Raw genomic sequence first — 15519 nt, forward strand, 5'->3', positions numbered from 1 at the left:
GTTCATCTGAAGTGGGTATTATATTTTCTCTTTATGGACTTTTAATTTTTGAGCATTATCAAAAATCTTACGACGTAAATATTTTACACTTTTACCGTATTTTACGGACTACAAAACGCTACGCACTATAAGACGCATCTTAATTTTTAAGCAAATTTTTGGGGATTTAAGCAATTTTGTTTATAGGGGGACGGGACGGAAAGAGTTTTAGCAAGCTTGTGAATCCTTGCAACTCATGTTCGTCGTATCGGCGCACTGCTGCTGCCAGTTGAATCCAATGTTGCCAAATAAAGATGGGTTTCCCGTGGCATCGAATATACGGCTATTTTTAAGACTGGCGCGAATTTTGAATCAAACACCGAACATTTTAATAAAAATTTCCAGTATAAGACGTATGAATTTCCAGTGTGAATTTTGGAGACAATTTTTCGAAGAAAAAAGTTCGTCTTATAGTCCGTAAAATACAGTAATTGAGTTGGAAGAATTTTGGCTTCAAAACACGAACAACATCACAGAAAATGAGAAATCTCGGCAGAGGACATTGTTTGACATAGTTTGATATACTATCAGGTTAAGAGTGTTGCCAACCCAACCTAAATTTATATGATTTCAAATGCCATTACATATTTCGAATCTGCATCTAAAGCAAATACTTACAATATTATGTTTATTATTCAGTGTTATAAACTAAGAATATTACAGTGTATGAAGTTCGATATTTTGGTGGGCTCTATAATAGTAATATTGTAAGTCAGACGAACGGAGCATGCAGATGATCATAACATGTCAGATTTCGGAAGAAGAGATACAAAGGAAATTTAGTTAGTTTTTTTCAAAAGCATTTATTTCGAGAAACTGCTTTGATAAGTACCTATCTAATTGCATAAAAGGCTTTCAATAGATATTTAGATCATAATGCCGTTTACAGCAATTTGATACCTCAAACCGTCCTGAAAATACAGAAAATGCTGGTAACATTTGTAACACTGTTTAAAATTATGTGATTCCGAAAACTTGTAATTAAACCTACAGAAGAGTATTGTTGTCATGATGTAGAAACAAAGGGAACCAAAATTTTGCTTTAAAAACTCCCAACAAATACACCATTTTAAGCAATATATCAAATTTAACATTTCTTTTTTAAATCTCCAGAATGGTTTGAGATATCAAATTGTTGTAAATGTCATTATGAAATTTATATGCATTGGAACTATCAACGTTATTGGATATGATAGTTATCTCGAAATAGTAGTAGTCGAAATAAATTATTTGGAAAAATTCAAATATTCAATTCCTTCAAACCGCTTCTACTTAGTTTGAAATACATCATATGATGATCGTAGTGTTCGACACCAAGGTACTTTGGACGTGTATTATCCCGTCCGTTTGGTTGTTTTTCGATGGTTGTGACACTGTAGCTTTCTTAACTTCCAACACTTCGTAATAAATTTGATACTTTGAGGTTCTATTAATCATGTAGATTTTAAATATATAGTAACTTTAAGTAATGTCATTGAAGGAAAATTATTAGTATGTCGTATTTGCAACACTGTTAATCTGTTTGAATCACAGAATATCTCAAACAATGTCTTGCTGTTTATGTTTGCACAGTACGCAATTTCAGCATTTTGTATGTATTTGTTTAAAAATTACAAAGGCGTATCAAGATAAATGGTCCATTATATATATATATATATATATATATATATATATATATATATATATATATATATGGCTTGTTCTGTATACTTGTTTCGCGTCTGCTTCTAGATAAAAAGTCCGTTGAAGGCAGGTTTTACTGTACTATGATCTATACGGCTGTCATAACGTTTGTTACGAATTTGGTCGTCTCGATTAGCTGGAATAAAATCGTCTTCAAAATGTGGCAACAAAATGCTTTTAAAATCTTCATATATACGTAGTCTAGACCCAATTGCGATGTACCATGTAGAGCATGTTGGAAGTAACACATGAAGCGAGATAGATTTATCTATACAATTAAATTGCTCTTCCTCAATTTTTTTTAACAAACATACTAGTGGGAATATCATCTACTCTAGTACTGAACTTTGTTAATGGTCTAATTTCACTAAAGTTTACCCGTAACTTTGACTGCTTAGATCTAGCTACGTTAGGTTTAGTATACTCATATTTTCTTGATGGTCCTTGTATTCTGTTCTCTTCTATTTCACTTTCTGATTCTGTACTACACACTATCCTTGCTGTTAAATTTTATGGAATTCTGTCTGGTGAATTAGCAATTTGGGATTCCTCCGGGACAGCTCCTCGAATATGAAGATTTCGGTGAGTTACTATACCATTCTATTGACTGCTCTCGAAATCTAAGAATTCACTTTGCAGATCACGAATTTGGGCAGAATTATTCTCAATTCAATCAATTCGACCTTTTATTTCTCTAAACTTATTCTTTAGATGTTGTTATAGTTGTTCATATTTGGCACTAATTGTTCAAGTCTAGCGCTATGATTTTGTTCTAATTGTTCCAGTTTTTTGGTCATTTGATCAAATTTATGGCTATGAGACCCTAACGTAGCTGTTTGGGTTTTCTCTAACTGTTCCAATTTATTTGTTATTTGTTCAACTTGATAATTGACCACTCTGAGATTCGAATTTGCTTTCAATCAGTTCTTTCATCTGCAGTATAAAATGCTGAATTTCAGAATTATGTGATTCTGAAATGGGCGAATTTCTTCCAATTTCCTCCATCCTTTGATTTGTGTTAATGAAACTTTGATTCCGTAATAAGATTAACAATATTTTTTAATAATGTTACTGTATTTCAGATTAAACAAATATTCCTGATGTGGAATCCACCATTAACAAGTAAGCATATCAAATCCTGTAGTAGGAACCACCATTAATATATAACCACTATTTATTATGCTATAGTTCGTACATATTGTGTTAATGTAAAGTTTTACGTATATAAGAACTAATTACCTTGAAACATACACAAATCTCAAACTCTAAAATCATTATATTTGATGGAAAACGACTGATTTTACATCACAGTTCAAAATCTTGTATCTCACACACTTACTATAAAACATCTTCCCTTACTTTAGCAACGTACAAACAGAAAAAATATCTAGATCAATTGATAGATATTGTTTACATGATTTCTTTTTTCCTGTTCTTCTACGAAATGCTCGAGCACTGCTAACCTGATTACGAAGGAATATATAAAATATACAACGTTTTCGTTGTACATTTGTTCCAGGAAATCCATTATATTTTCAGATTAGTTATTGCAAACACTATTAAACTTTTTACTATAATCTTCTATTCTTGAATATTAGTCTATAGTTCGACAATTCGCTGGAATTACATTTTCCCAATAGAATGTACGATTTTCTTTAATACTTAACTTTTTTTTCATGAAATGCACATAATTGGAAAGGGAAGGTAGAATGCATAGTTATCTGACCATCTGGACCAGAATTGCTGATGAAGTTGCTGTATGTATTGCCATCTCGAAAGTCTGTTGACAGGAATATTCTTTAAGTTAGGTTGTTACATGGTAGTGAGTGCGTCGCCTATTAGAAAATGACCAGGTGTTAAAGGATGTAGGTCGTTTAAATCATTTGATAATAGTATTAAATATTTAGATTTTAAGCAAGCCTCAATAAGCGTCGAAACAGTGTTCATCTCTTGGTAAGTGAGTGAAGCATTTCCCACAACTCTCTTTAAATGGTATTTGAGAGATTTAATTGATGATTCCAAAGTTTGGTGATCTTGCAGGAATAAAAACCCACGTGATGTTATCAGCTGCTAGAAAATTGTGTAATTTTTCTTTTGGTTTTCTGATTCAAATAAAGTCTTCAATTCTTGTAGTTCTCTTTCTGCAGCAATGAAATTAGTTGCATTGTCAGAATGCAGTTTAGCACATTTTCCTCGACGAGCCATGAATCGCTTTAATGCTCCAATACACGCCTCTGTAGTTAGAACACTTACGAGTTCTATGTGAACCGCCTTAGTTGCAAGACACACGAGAAGTACTATATATACCTTATGTAGTTTGGTTCCTCTTCGGTTACTCGATTTAAGATAAATGGGTCCACAGTAGTCAACACAGCTGTGAAGAAATGGTCCGGTTGGTTGAACTCTATTAACTGGTAGATCTCCCATCATCTGTTTACCATCTTTAGGATTGTTTCTAAAACATGTGACATACTGATGCACAACTTGACGAACCAAGTTTCGTCACCGTATTGGCCAATATGATTGTCGTGAGGATGATAACAATAATTGAGGCCCGGCATGCAATAGCTTCTTATGTTCTTCTTGGGTGATTAATCTTGTCAAATTGCAGTTAGCTGGAAGTACAATAGGATGTTTCTGTCCTTCAGTAAGATCTGCTGCATTTAATCTTCCTTCCACTCTGATGATTTGACTCTCTTCCAAGTATGGATTCAAATTTCTCAGTTGATCTTGGTTGTCGACTTCCTTTCCTGATCTCAACGCATTTAATTCCTTGTGAAATGCTTGATGCTGTGACAGTTTAATAAGACATTCGAGTGCTTCATGTAATTTACTAACTGTAAGATGTCCATGCTGTCTGTCACAATTAGATCTTCTCATGTTGTGTGCAAATCGTAGACAATAAGCAGTAACACGTTATGCTGATGATGATGATATCTGTCTAAGAGTTCACAGGGAACTGCTGTATTATTTCGTCGCTCGGGAACATCGCTTAGGTAACAAACATCTTCCCTCGTCTGTGAGTCTAATTTCTCAGATAGCCAGGAAGGCCCATGCTACCATAATTCATTATCAAGAATCTCTGACGGTGTTAATTCTCTCGATATATGATCTGCTGGATTCTCCTCTGTTCTGATGTGTCTCCATTCATAGTTACAGGTCAATTGTTGAATTTCCGCCACACGATTTGCAACATATATCTTCCATTGAGAACAAGTTCCTCTTATCCATGCTAACACAATGGTGGAATCTGACCATAAAACAACCTTATCTATCTTGCAATGTAATGCTTATATTGCTTTATGAGTTATCTGTGCAAGTAACAAAGTTGCAGAAAGTTCTAGGCGAGGAATATATAACGATAATGGTTCTTAATCACCTTAATTTTGAGCCATTAAAACACATCAATTACCTTTTATACATTTAGTTTAATAAATGTAATGGAGAAGTGTACATTTTACTTTTACACATTTTTTTTAAAGATGTCTACTTAACTCAAACAACAATTCTATTTATTTTTGTTGTCATGACGACGACATCTAGATTTTGATTACATAAAAACATTTGAATAATCTTTTTATATATTAACATCATAACTATATTATTTCATTCTTTCTTTCTCTTCTTCTATTAGCAGAACCTGCCTAGTATACTATATTTAAAATATTTAAAACACATTACAGCCCAAAATTACAAGTTAATAATTGTTACAAGTAAAAATGTACAACGTACCGTTGTAATTATGGCGCTAGACGGACTTTTATTTATTTTATTCAATAAAAGGAACTCTGGACCGTTACCCTTAACATACTTTTTAAGTGCCCTTGTATATGTAATATATATTTCATATCATAATTTACAAATATTTCCTTATTTTTACACAAAAATATTATTAATAATTGCATTCTTTTATAATTGATTCCATAGTCGACGATTACATGGCACGTTAAAAAATACGGTCAATATCCTAATTCAAGTCCATTATAGGCCATAAAGTGGTTAAATCATTAGCTTTGGGCGTGATAAATGAAGGTGTTAATATGCATGTATTTTACGCATTTGTAATAAAAAACAGCTTGAATTGCACACAATTTCATTATTTTAAAAAAGAAAGTAATTGGAATATGAATATATGCATGAAAGTAGAAATTAAGACTGAATCCGTGATAACATTTAAAGTCAAAGTTCTTTGGAAAACTTATAAATTTGATTTTCATTAACCGTAATTCTTCCATAATATGCTTGACATCAATTTTGTATAACCGTCATTACTTTCACATGTTTACATTAAAAATTTCATCTTTTATTCTTTAACATTTATATTATTGGCATAAAATTCGAATAGAACGAGAACATAGAAGCAAGAATTGCTTAAATACGAATTTCTTAGAGAAACAAATTATTAAATTTAATATATATTCTCGCATTACAAAAATGCTTTCAAATATACTCTATAACATGAAACATGAATAATGCGATTAATATTGCGTTTTGCAATCATAGGAAAACACATTAATAGTAAAAAATACAACTATCAAAGAAACGCATTACTTCTATTTATCAATCCAAACATCACATGATTATATTCGTATTAATAAACGGTATTTGTATCTAAAGTTTTTAAATCAGTTTCATAACCAGAAAATTGATTGGAAATATTTAACGATGACGTGGATTCAATCCGTTCCACATCAACACAATTTAGTTTAAATTACGTTGACTCATAACTTCAGTTAAATTACATTGTGTTCCACAATCTTGGGTACTTTCTTGGCGATTATGCACTGTTGCAACATTGGAATTTCTATTAGTGTAATTTCTGCCATCTGTAAAGCGATTTTGTGTAAACAGGCGATGATTATTGTTCCTATTGTTGCATGGCTCGAACCAAGGACCATATTCTTTATTGGAGTTGGGAACCTGTCATTCATTCATTACAAACGAACATGTGTTATTGAGAGGAAGTTCATCGCCTGTTAGATGTTATTCACACCCGATATCGACATCAGCTGACGACAGATTTTCAACAAGGAAATAATTAATTATCTTACGTCTGCTCTACTACAAGGAAGTCCTTGTATTTCTAAAAGATATGTAATAAACACTGGTAGTAACCTCCTATTACCTTTTGCTTACCAAACAGTCTCACACGCGTTATCTGGAATTCAGTTTTGTTTAGATCATATGCTTTCTCAATGTGTTTGTTTTTACTGGACTCTCATTGTCATGCACCTACGACAAATCAATGCTCGCTTCGACCATCGACCTGGTAAACATTGACACAATAAGGAAATATTGTTGATGAGTAGTAAGTACTTCGACTCTCGGAAGTCTCTCTCTTCCTGGTTTTAGTCTATGTGATTCTGACGACGTTAGCAGCCTAGTAGGAAGTATAGCTGCTTTATGTTGTGTCATCGATATGTACTTTGGCTGTGTCAATTTGGGGAATTGAATGTGCATGTCATCGAGAGAGTGTCAGTACCATTGCTTCCTTCATGACGTCAGAGAGACAGTCGAAACAAATACACTTGAGACAGCGGATCTTGGTCATTTGGTCATTGCTCATTGGGACCTTCGTTACTTGGTCTTTCGTCACCGTACCGGCACCGTAGCCTTTCTGTCCATCTTTCGATGCCTTGGTCGATTGTCGGTCAAGTCATCATGAAGATCTTCAAGACACCTCGATCTACAAGTCTACGCCTTCAACTTTATATTAGGGTGAGACTGTTCCAAATTTAAGTTGCAAATCCTATCTCTACCATCTCTACCATCCATTGCTTTAATGTTCTCATTGCTACCACTCAATATTATTAGAATCATGTGTTTTATTCTAATCAAATTTAGTAATGTTGATAGTACGTACTGTTTCATGGTGGATTGCGCCGTGATTTTTGGTATCTCTGTGGTCCTCTCGCTGCTTCAAATTGCTTTTCCTCCCGCCTTTATGAGTAGTGGAAATTTTCCCCCGCCTTCCTACCCTTCTGGAAGTAGTTTTGGATGTTTATACGCTTCTAATTTTTTTTCTTGCTGAAGTATGTTTGTCTAAATTGGTTTAGAATTTTACCTCCCACCTCTAAAATTTTGTTAAATTTTACTTTAGTGAAACCCCCTCCCAACCGCCCTTGACTGTAGGTTTCGATTATGACGTTGTCAGTTCGATTGTATATTTTGTATATAGAATTATTTTGATTATTTGGGTTTACTTATTATTAGTTATGAGAAGTTTTTTTTTTTTTTGAATTATTAGCGTTGATAATGTTTTATTCTCGAGTAGTTTCGGTAACATTTTAAGAAATTTGTGTGACTATTTTTGATCCCCCTCGTATATATTTCAATTATTATTATATTCTTATTTTGGTAAAGTTAGTGGTTTTTATTTAATTATATTCTATATTTCTAGTTCGGTAGAATTTTGTGTTATTTTATTTAGGATTCTAATATTCAGTGCAATTTTGGTCGTTTGTTTTTCTTAAAGACGGAAAGGAAAATTTATTTTCATTCGAATTAGTTCTTCTTTTATCGTTTGTATTCAGTTAAGAAGATTCCGCTGTTTGAATGGAGTTCGTTTACTCTAGTAAACATTACCGTAGGTCAGTGCTGTACTTTGTCCTGGAATTTTCAGCTAGTATTGCTATCAGTTTCCTCTTGCGACTTTGAGTTTGATGTGTCAGCTTTCTTCGCGCTGTATGCTGTAGCGAATGTACACTTTTTAGTATGTGTTTTAGTTAACATTGAGATTGGAGACTGAAATAAATTAAAATAATTCTTTTGCTAATTTTAAATATCTCCTTGTTTTCCTTTTACTATTTTAACTTGTACGAAGTATTATATGACCTCATTTAGTCAGGAACATACAAATCTAAAATTTGGACATTTTATTTTAGTAATTTCTATTATTAGTGGTGTTATTATTAGTAGTATTATTTTGAAAAGAAAAAGAAAACATATTCCTGACTGCAATTTTGGTTATTCCTGACACCATTTTTGGAAAATTTGAGTAAGATTGTTGCAATTTTTTTCTTGCTGTATAGCACCGTTTTATTATTCTGATGCGCTGTTTTTGAGTATTCGACTTAGTGATTTTCAGAAGTTCGTTTTGGTGTTAATTTTTATTTTGGTGCTATATATTTAATGTTTTAGTTACTGCTATACCCTTAAGTAGCCTCGTCTGTTGTTTTGTATGTTGTCCTTATGGGTAATCTTCGACTAAGAATTTTAAGATTATAGATATATATTTATGAGAGTTTGCTCTACCCATATTTTGTTGTGAGGGACGCGATGTGGACCGTTAAGGAGAGCGTTTTGCCCAGGGTGCCATGTCCCGAATGTTGTCTTTTATTTTTTTATTTTATTCCTTCAAGCATTTTCCCGTTTTGCCGCTAGCCTTTCTTTTGTGCATGCACTTGTCTTATGTTTTTGTATGGACCATGAGTGGTTCGATTTTTGGACGATGTGGAAGTTCCGTCCCTTTTGCATGGCTTGTTTGTTGTTTACTGCCATGATTTACTTGCTAGCGTGCGTTTGGTTTTATTTGCCTTGAGATTTGTATATTATGAAGTTAAGTAAATGATAGTAATATTTATATACTACTGTATATAAGTAAGTATAAACCAAACGCACGCTAGCAAGTAAATCGTGGCAGTAAACAACAAACAAGCCATGCAAAAGGGACGGAACTTCCACATCGTCCAAAAATCGAACCACTCATGGTCCATACAAAAACATAAGACAAGTGCATGCACAAAAGAAAGTTCCATTTACTTTATATTATTGCTTGAATTTATTTGTTATACCATCTGAAGATAAAAAGTACATATTATGTGTATTTACTTGACATTGATACTATATTTTGATTTAGACCTTATCTTATGATTATCTGCCAGATATAACCGCCATCTTATCTCTATTTTATTGTAAGTTTACTTCATACATTTGACCTAGGTTTTTACGTTATTACTAGAATATGGCCGAATTCTAGTAATCCCTAATTTTGACTTTAACCTGAATGTGGTTTAATTTTTATATACCTGATTTGACTTTGCGCGCACAGATATATACTTGATTTATCAATTCACCCATACATAGGATATGTATTTCCTGATTTTGACTTTTGATATTGTTCAAGCTTCATAATGGTTGCACTTTTTTCATGCATAATTTTATTTTTGTTGCTATTTGAATTGCTATTCTGAATTTAATTTTATTAGTGCCTTTTGCGAATTTTAACGTCTTGTGTATCTTTATTATGCATTAGAAAAATGTTTGCTTTTTCACTTAATGCACTTTGAATGCAATTTATTATTTTGAGACAGTAATTCATTTTGACTTTTGCCTTGTGAATTTTAATTCAGTTAATTTTGAAGAATTTAATTTTCGATTTTTAGTAATTATTTTGAAAACATAATTTGTTGTGTAATTGGATTAGTCTTTCGTTTATGAAGCTGACCTATTAGTGTTTACTATGCCTATGAATTTTTGTACTTTATGTAAATTTTGTTGACCCATATAATGTGTAATATTTGCTGCTTATGTTCTTCTTCAAGTACTATTTATATTGTCCCTTGCAATTAGATTTGGTGACGGCCTTTGTTTTGGATTTAATTACTTTTGATCCGCGAGTGGCTAGGTGCCGATGTCTACAAAACCCGCCTCGATGCCCTAATTTGTTTCAAGGAAATGTGAAACAAATCTTATTTCGTTTTCAAAAAGTAATTAATATCTAAACCCTTCTGTGTTGTCCAATCTTTGATTCTTTGGTTAGTTTACATTCCCTCCACCATTTTTTTGGTAGCAAATAGAATTTTTCCTCCAGTTTTCCGCATTTTAGGTTTCAAATTGACATTTTTCGAGATTTTGTTTCTACTATTGTTTAAGCTAGCTTTTTCTCCATTTGTCATTTTGTTCTCTTTTCAGGTACCTTTTGTTTTGTTTGGGTTCGTGGTTTGGACCCTACAACACTTTATTTGAGTTTAGAGACCCATATTGCGTGGGCTCGTGACCCACAAGTGTTTGTTTGTTTATATTTTATCTAGGTCATGGGGTATGACCCAGATTACTTGTTTATAGTTGGTACCATTTCCAGGTTTTGTTTTTCTTCCAGATTTCCCATTTTGGTTTCGTTCCAGCCTACACTTTAATTTATTTTTTCTTTGTTTTGTTTCTTAAGAATATTTAGTTCATTTTAACCTGCATTTACAAATTGAATTATTTTTCATTATTTATTGGTAATTTACTTTAATCTTCAATTGGTAGCGTGATTCCTTATATACCATACCTTAATGCAACTTAATATAAACTGTAACGTGCTACTTGTCTCACCGATATCATAATTGGAACATTAGTGGCTACGTGTGTGTTATAATACAAAGCTGTGTTAGTACGTTATTGCTTCATTTATTCATCGAACTGTGTACTCACCATCCTGCTTTCTACTCCAGCATTTTCATTCTACTACTTTGGGACATTCTTCACTACACCGTGACCACATTCACCTGACAACAAGAACTACTGTTGCATCATCGGCTGTTATGGTCGTGGTACAAGTGTGTTCCCATCCCCAGCAAGTACATCGCCTATGCCATCTCTAAGCAGTGTGGATAATTATTAGCAGTTGTTTCTACATTCTTCGTTATGGTCCAGCGGTAAGAACTTTTTTTTTCTCCAGCATCCGTCCATCTGTGAAACTTACCATCTGTTTTTACACCTTCACAGAATTTGGTCACCGTCGAGAGGAAGTTCATCGCCTGTTAGATGTTATTCACACCCGATATCGACATCAGCTGACGACAGATTTTCAACAAGGAAATAATTAATTATCTTACGTCTGCTCTACTACAAGGAAGTCCTTGTATTTCTAAAAGATATGTAATAAACACTGGTAGTAACCTCCTATTACCTTTTGCTTACCAAACAGTCTCACACGCGTTATCTGGAATTCAGTTTTGTTTAGATCATATGCTTTCTCAATGTGTTTGTTTTTACTGGACTCTCATTGTCATGCACCTACGACGAATCAATGCTCGCTTCGACCATCGACCTGGTAAACATTGACACAATAAGGAAATATTGTTGATGAGTAGTAAGTACTTCGACTCTCGGAAGTCTCTCTCTTCCTGGTTTTAGTCTATGTGATTCTGACGACGTTAGCAGCCTAGTAGGAAGTATAGCTGCTTTATGTTGTGTCATCGATATGTACTTTGGCTGTGTCAATTTGGGGAATTGAATGTGCATGTCATCGAGAGAGTGTCAGTACCATTGCTTCCTTCATGACGTCAGAGAGACAGTCGAGACAAATACACTTGAGAAAGCTCGATCTTGGTCATTTGGTCATTGCTCATTGGGACCTTCGTTACTTGGTCTTTCGTCACCGTACCTTCTGTCCGGCATTCGATGCCTTGGTCGATTGTCGGACAAGTCATCATGGAGATCTTCAAGACACCTCGATCTACAAGTCTACACCTTCAACTTTATATTAGGGTGAGACTGTTCCAAATTTAAGTTGCAAATCCTAGCTCTACCATCTCTACCATCCATTCCTTTAATGTTCTCATTGCTACCACTCAATATTATTAGAATCATGTGTTTTATTCTAATCAAATTTAGTAATGTTGATAGTACGTACTGTTTCACTATTGAAATTCCGGTTACTATTTCTAAAATTCCTGTTCCCATTTCTACGATTAGGTTGCGTCTGATTACCGGTAACATTGTAACCATTTATTCTGCTATTAAAACAATACGAGTTGGAAGTATTTGCAGGTTGTACGTTTAAGTTACGAACAGGAGCATATTGTATATGGCTACGACCAGGATTACCTTGACCTTTATCCTGCCCTCTATTACCATTTTGTACTGCAGATTGACTCTAATAATTTTGAATAAGCATAATCAAATGATTAAAATTGATACACTGTGCAGACATTAATAACTGTTGTAACCTGAAAGGTAGTAGAATTCGAATAGAAGCAATGATTCGGGATTCAGGATGACTTGCATTTAAAGATCTTAACTCATTATAGGTAGAAACCACAAATTCAGTAATGCTTCTATGAACCTTAGGATTAAATGGTTTCGTTCTCAGTAAAGCATCCCTATTCGCTATCATAAAGTCGTTCTCGTAATTGGAAAGTAAGGCGTTCTTAAAGTCGGAATAAGTACGGAGACTACTCCTAATGGCATTGAACCATGTTAGACAAGGTGGCAATAATATATGTGGTGGTAACTTTAAAAATTGAGACTCGTCTATGCCCATTATTTCGCATTCGTCCTCAAATTTTTCGAAGAATCCCTTCGCTGGTATGTCTTCCGGTACACCACTAAATTTAGTAAGAGATTTTACATCACTGAACCGTAACGGTTTACCTGTACTAGCCTTCAAATACTTGTGGTGGTTACGCTTCTGATGGGATGATCGCCTCACTCTTCTTTCTCCTTCGGTACTGTCTTCATTACAGCTCGATGATTGATTATCTTCAAGAGTTGCTGTGGGATGACGTGCAGATTCCCAATCGATGGATGTAGGGTGTACAGCATTCAGGTGCCCACCATCTTCCTCTGCACTTTCGTAAACACACTTTTCTTTAATGAAGTTGACTTTATCTTGTAACTGCTTAATTTGATTGGCGTGTTCATTTACCGCTGTCTGTATAATCTCTACAGAGTCTTGAACTTCGGTGAATCTCTGTGCAATCTTGCCCATTTCTTCTTCATAATGCTCGAACTTAACTGCAATTTGCTGATTCATTTGACTTTATTGTTGTTGTAATTGGTCCCATTTACCATCGTTACGTTGTTGCAATTGCTCTAACCTTTCGTCAAGATGTTGTGCTTGATCCCGAGCTTGATCCCTAATTTGTTGGGATATTTCATCCCTTCGTTGAGCTTGATCCTTAATTTGCTGTGATACTTCATCACTGCGTTGGGCTTGATCCTTAATTTGTTGTGAAATTTCCCGTAATATATCAATCATGTTCTCTGGAGAATTCATTTCCGTATGTGTAGTTTGATTATTGTCCACTTCTCTATTCGTAGCACTCATTAGATTCCTATTTATTATCTTGCCACTTCTCAAAATAGTAAGATTGATGTTGGGCTCAATGTTGATAGCTTTACTATTCTTCTAAGCGATACAACTTTCTCTCTCCCGGGTTTCGGCACCAATTTATAACGATAATGGTTCTTAATCACCTTAATTTTGAGCCATTAAAACACATCAATTACCTTTTATACATTTAGTTTAATAAATGTGATGGAGAAGTGTACATTTTACTTCTACACAATTTTTCTAAAAATGTCTACTTAAATCACACAACAATTCTATTTATTTTTGTTGTCATGACGACGACATTGAGATTTTGATTACATAAAAAACATTTGAATAATCTGTTTATATATTAACGGCATAACTATATTATTTCTTTTTTTCTCTTCTTCTATTAGCAGAACCTGCCTAGTATATATTTAAAATATTCGAAACACATTATAGCCCAAAATTACAAGTTAATAATTGTTACAAGTAAAAATATACAACATACCGTTGTAAATAGTTGTCTTCTTCAAAGGTACTACTCGAGATTTTGAACATAATAAGTTTGCTGTGAATTTCTTGTACTAGATATTACATATATACAAACACCATATCTATTCTGAGATCCGTCCCAAAATCCGTGAATTTCTACCTGCGATTGTATTTCTTGAATAACCTTCCGCTGCACCTCTAGTGATTCCAACTCTTGAAGTTGCTGCTCAAAAGTTTCCCACTCTGAATGCAATGGGTCTGGAACTTCTTGATCCAACTTCAATTTTAATTCCCATACACATTGCAGAAATATTTTTGCCTTAAGAATAACTGGTCCTATTAATCCTAAGGGATCAAATATGCTCACTATTGTAGCAAGAAAGTCCTTTTCGTGATTTGTTGAGGATCGTTTCTTGGTTTGACAGAGAAAGAAAATGTGTTTTTAATGGGATTCCACAACAATCCTAAACTTCTTCTGATGCAACCCTCATTTGGTTGAATGATGAAATTTGATTCTTGAAGTTCACTGGGTATTCTTGAAAGCAGTGAAGTGTCGTTGCTACACCATTTTCTCAAACAAAAGCCACCTCTTTGCAGAAGAGTTGTGAGTTGACCTTGCAGTTCATGTAGTTCCTTCTTCGTGTTTGTTCCTGTTTGAAGATCATCAATGTAAAAATCCCTCATTACAACTTCTGCTGTCTTAGGGAAATTCTTGTTCTCTTCTATGGCTAGTTGCTGAAGACATCTAGTGGCTAGGAAAGGAATTCCTGCAGTATCATATGTTACAGTTTTGAGTCGATATATCTTTATTGCTTTTTGAGGGTTTTCTCTCCACAGTATTTTCTGGTAGTTTGCATGTGAATCATGTACGCAAATGTTGCGATACATCTTCTCTATATCAGCTGTCATGACGAATTGATGCTGCTGAATCTTGCTGTCATGAAAAATAATTCTTCTTGGATTGTAGGCCTGCCCCTCAACGTGCCATATAATGAAAGTCCAGAAGTTGGTTTGCACGAGGCATCAAATAGAGCTCTGAGTTCGGTGGTAGTACTGGTCTCCTTCACTACGCAATGACGGGGAAGATAGTAGTCTGGCATCACTGTATCGCTCTCTTCTCTAGTTATTTCTTCCATATGGCCCAAATCTTCGTACTCCTTCATGAACGCTATATATTACATTTTTTCAGTATCCTTGATAAGCCTTTTTTCCATTGAATAAAGTCTTCTCATTGCAATCTCCTTGGATTTACGAACATTTCCCCATTTTCTCTAAAGGGA

At 34.1% G+C, this 15519-nt stretch overlaps 1 protein-coding gene across 1 annotated transcript; it reads right to left on the bottom strand.

Annotated features, from left to right (window-relative positions):
* Positions 1-14605: 14605 nt before the first annotated feature.
* Positions 14606-15148, bottom strand: LOC145665255 (uncharacterized). The gene has a single exon (XM_081732547.1). It carries the CDS (start codon positions 15146-15148, stop codon positions 14606-14608), a length of 543 nt encoding a protein of 180 aa, XP_081588673.1.
* Positions 15149-15519: the final 371 nt, after the last annotated feature.

This window comes from Thermobia domestica, chromosome 11 (genome assembly GCF_964235325.1).
Source record: "Thermobia domestica chromosome 11, izTheDome1.hap1.1, whole genome shotgun sequence".
NCBI lineage: Eukaryota > Metazoa > Arthropoda > Insecta > Zygentoma > Lepismatidae > Thermobia > Thermobia domestica.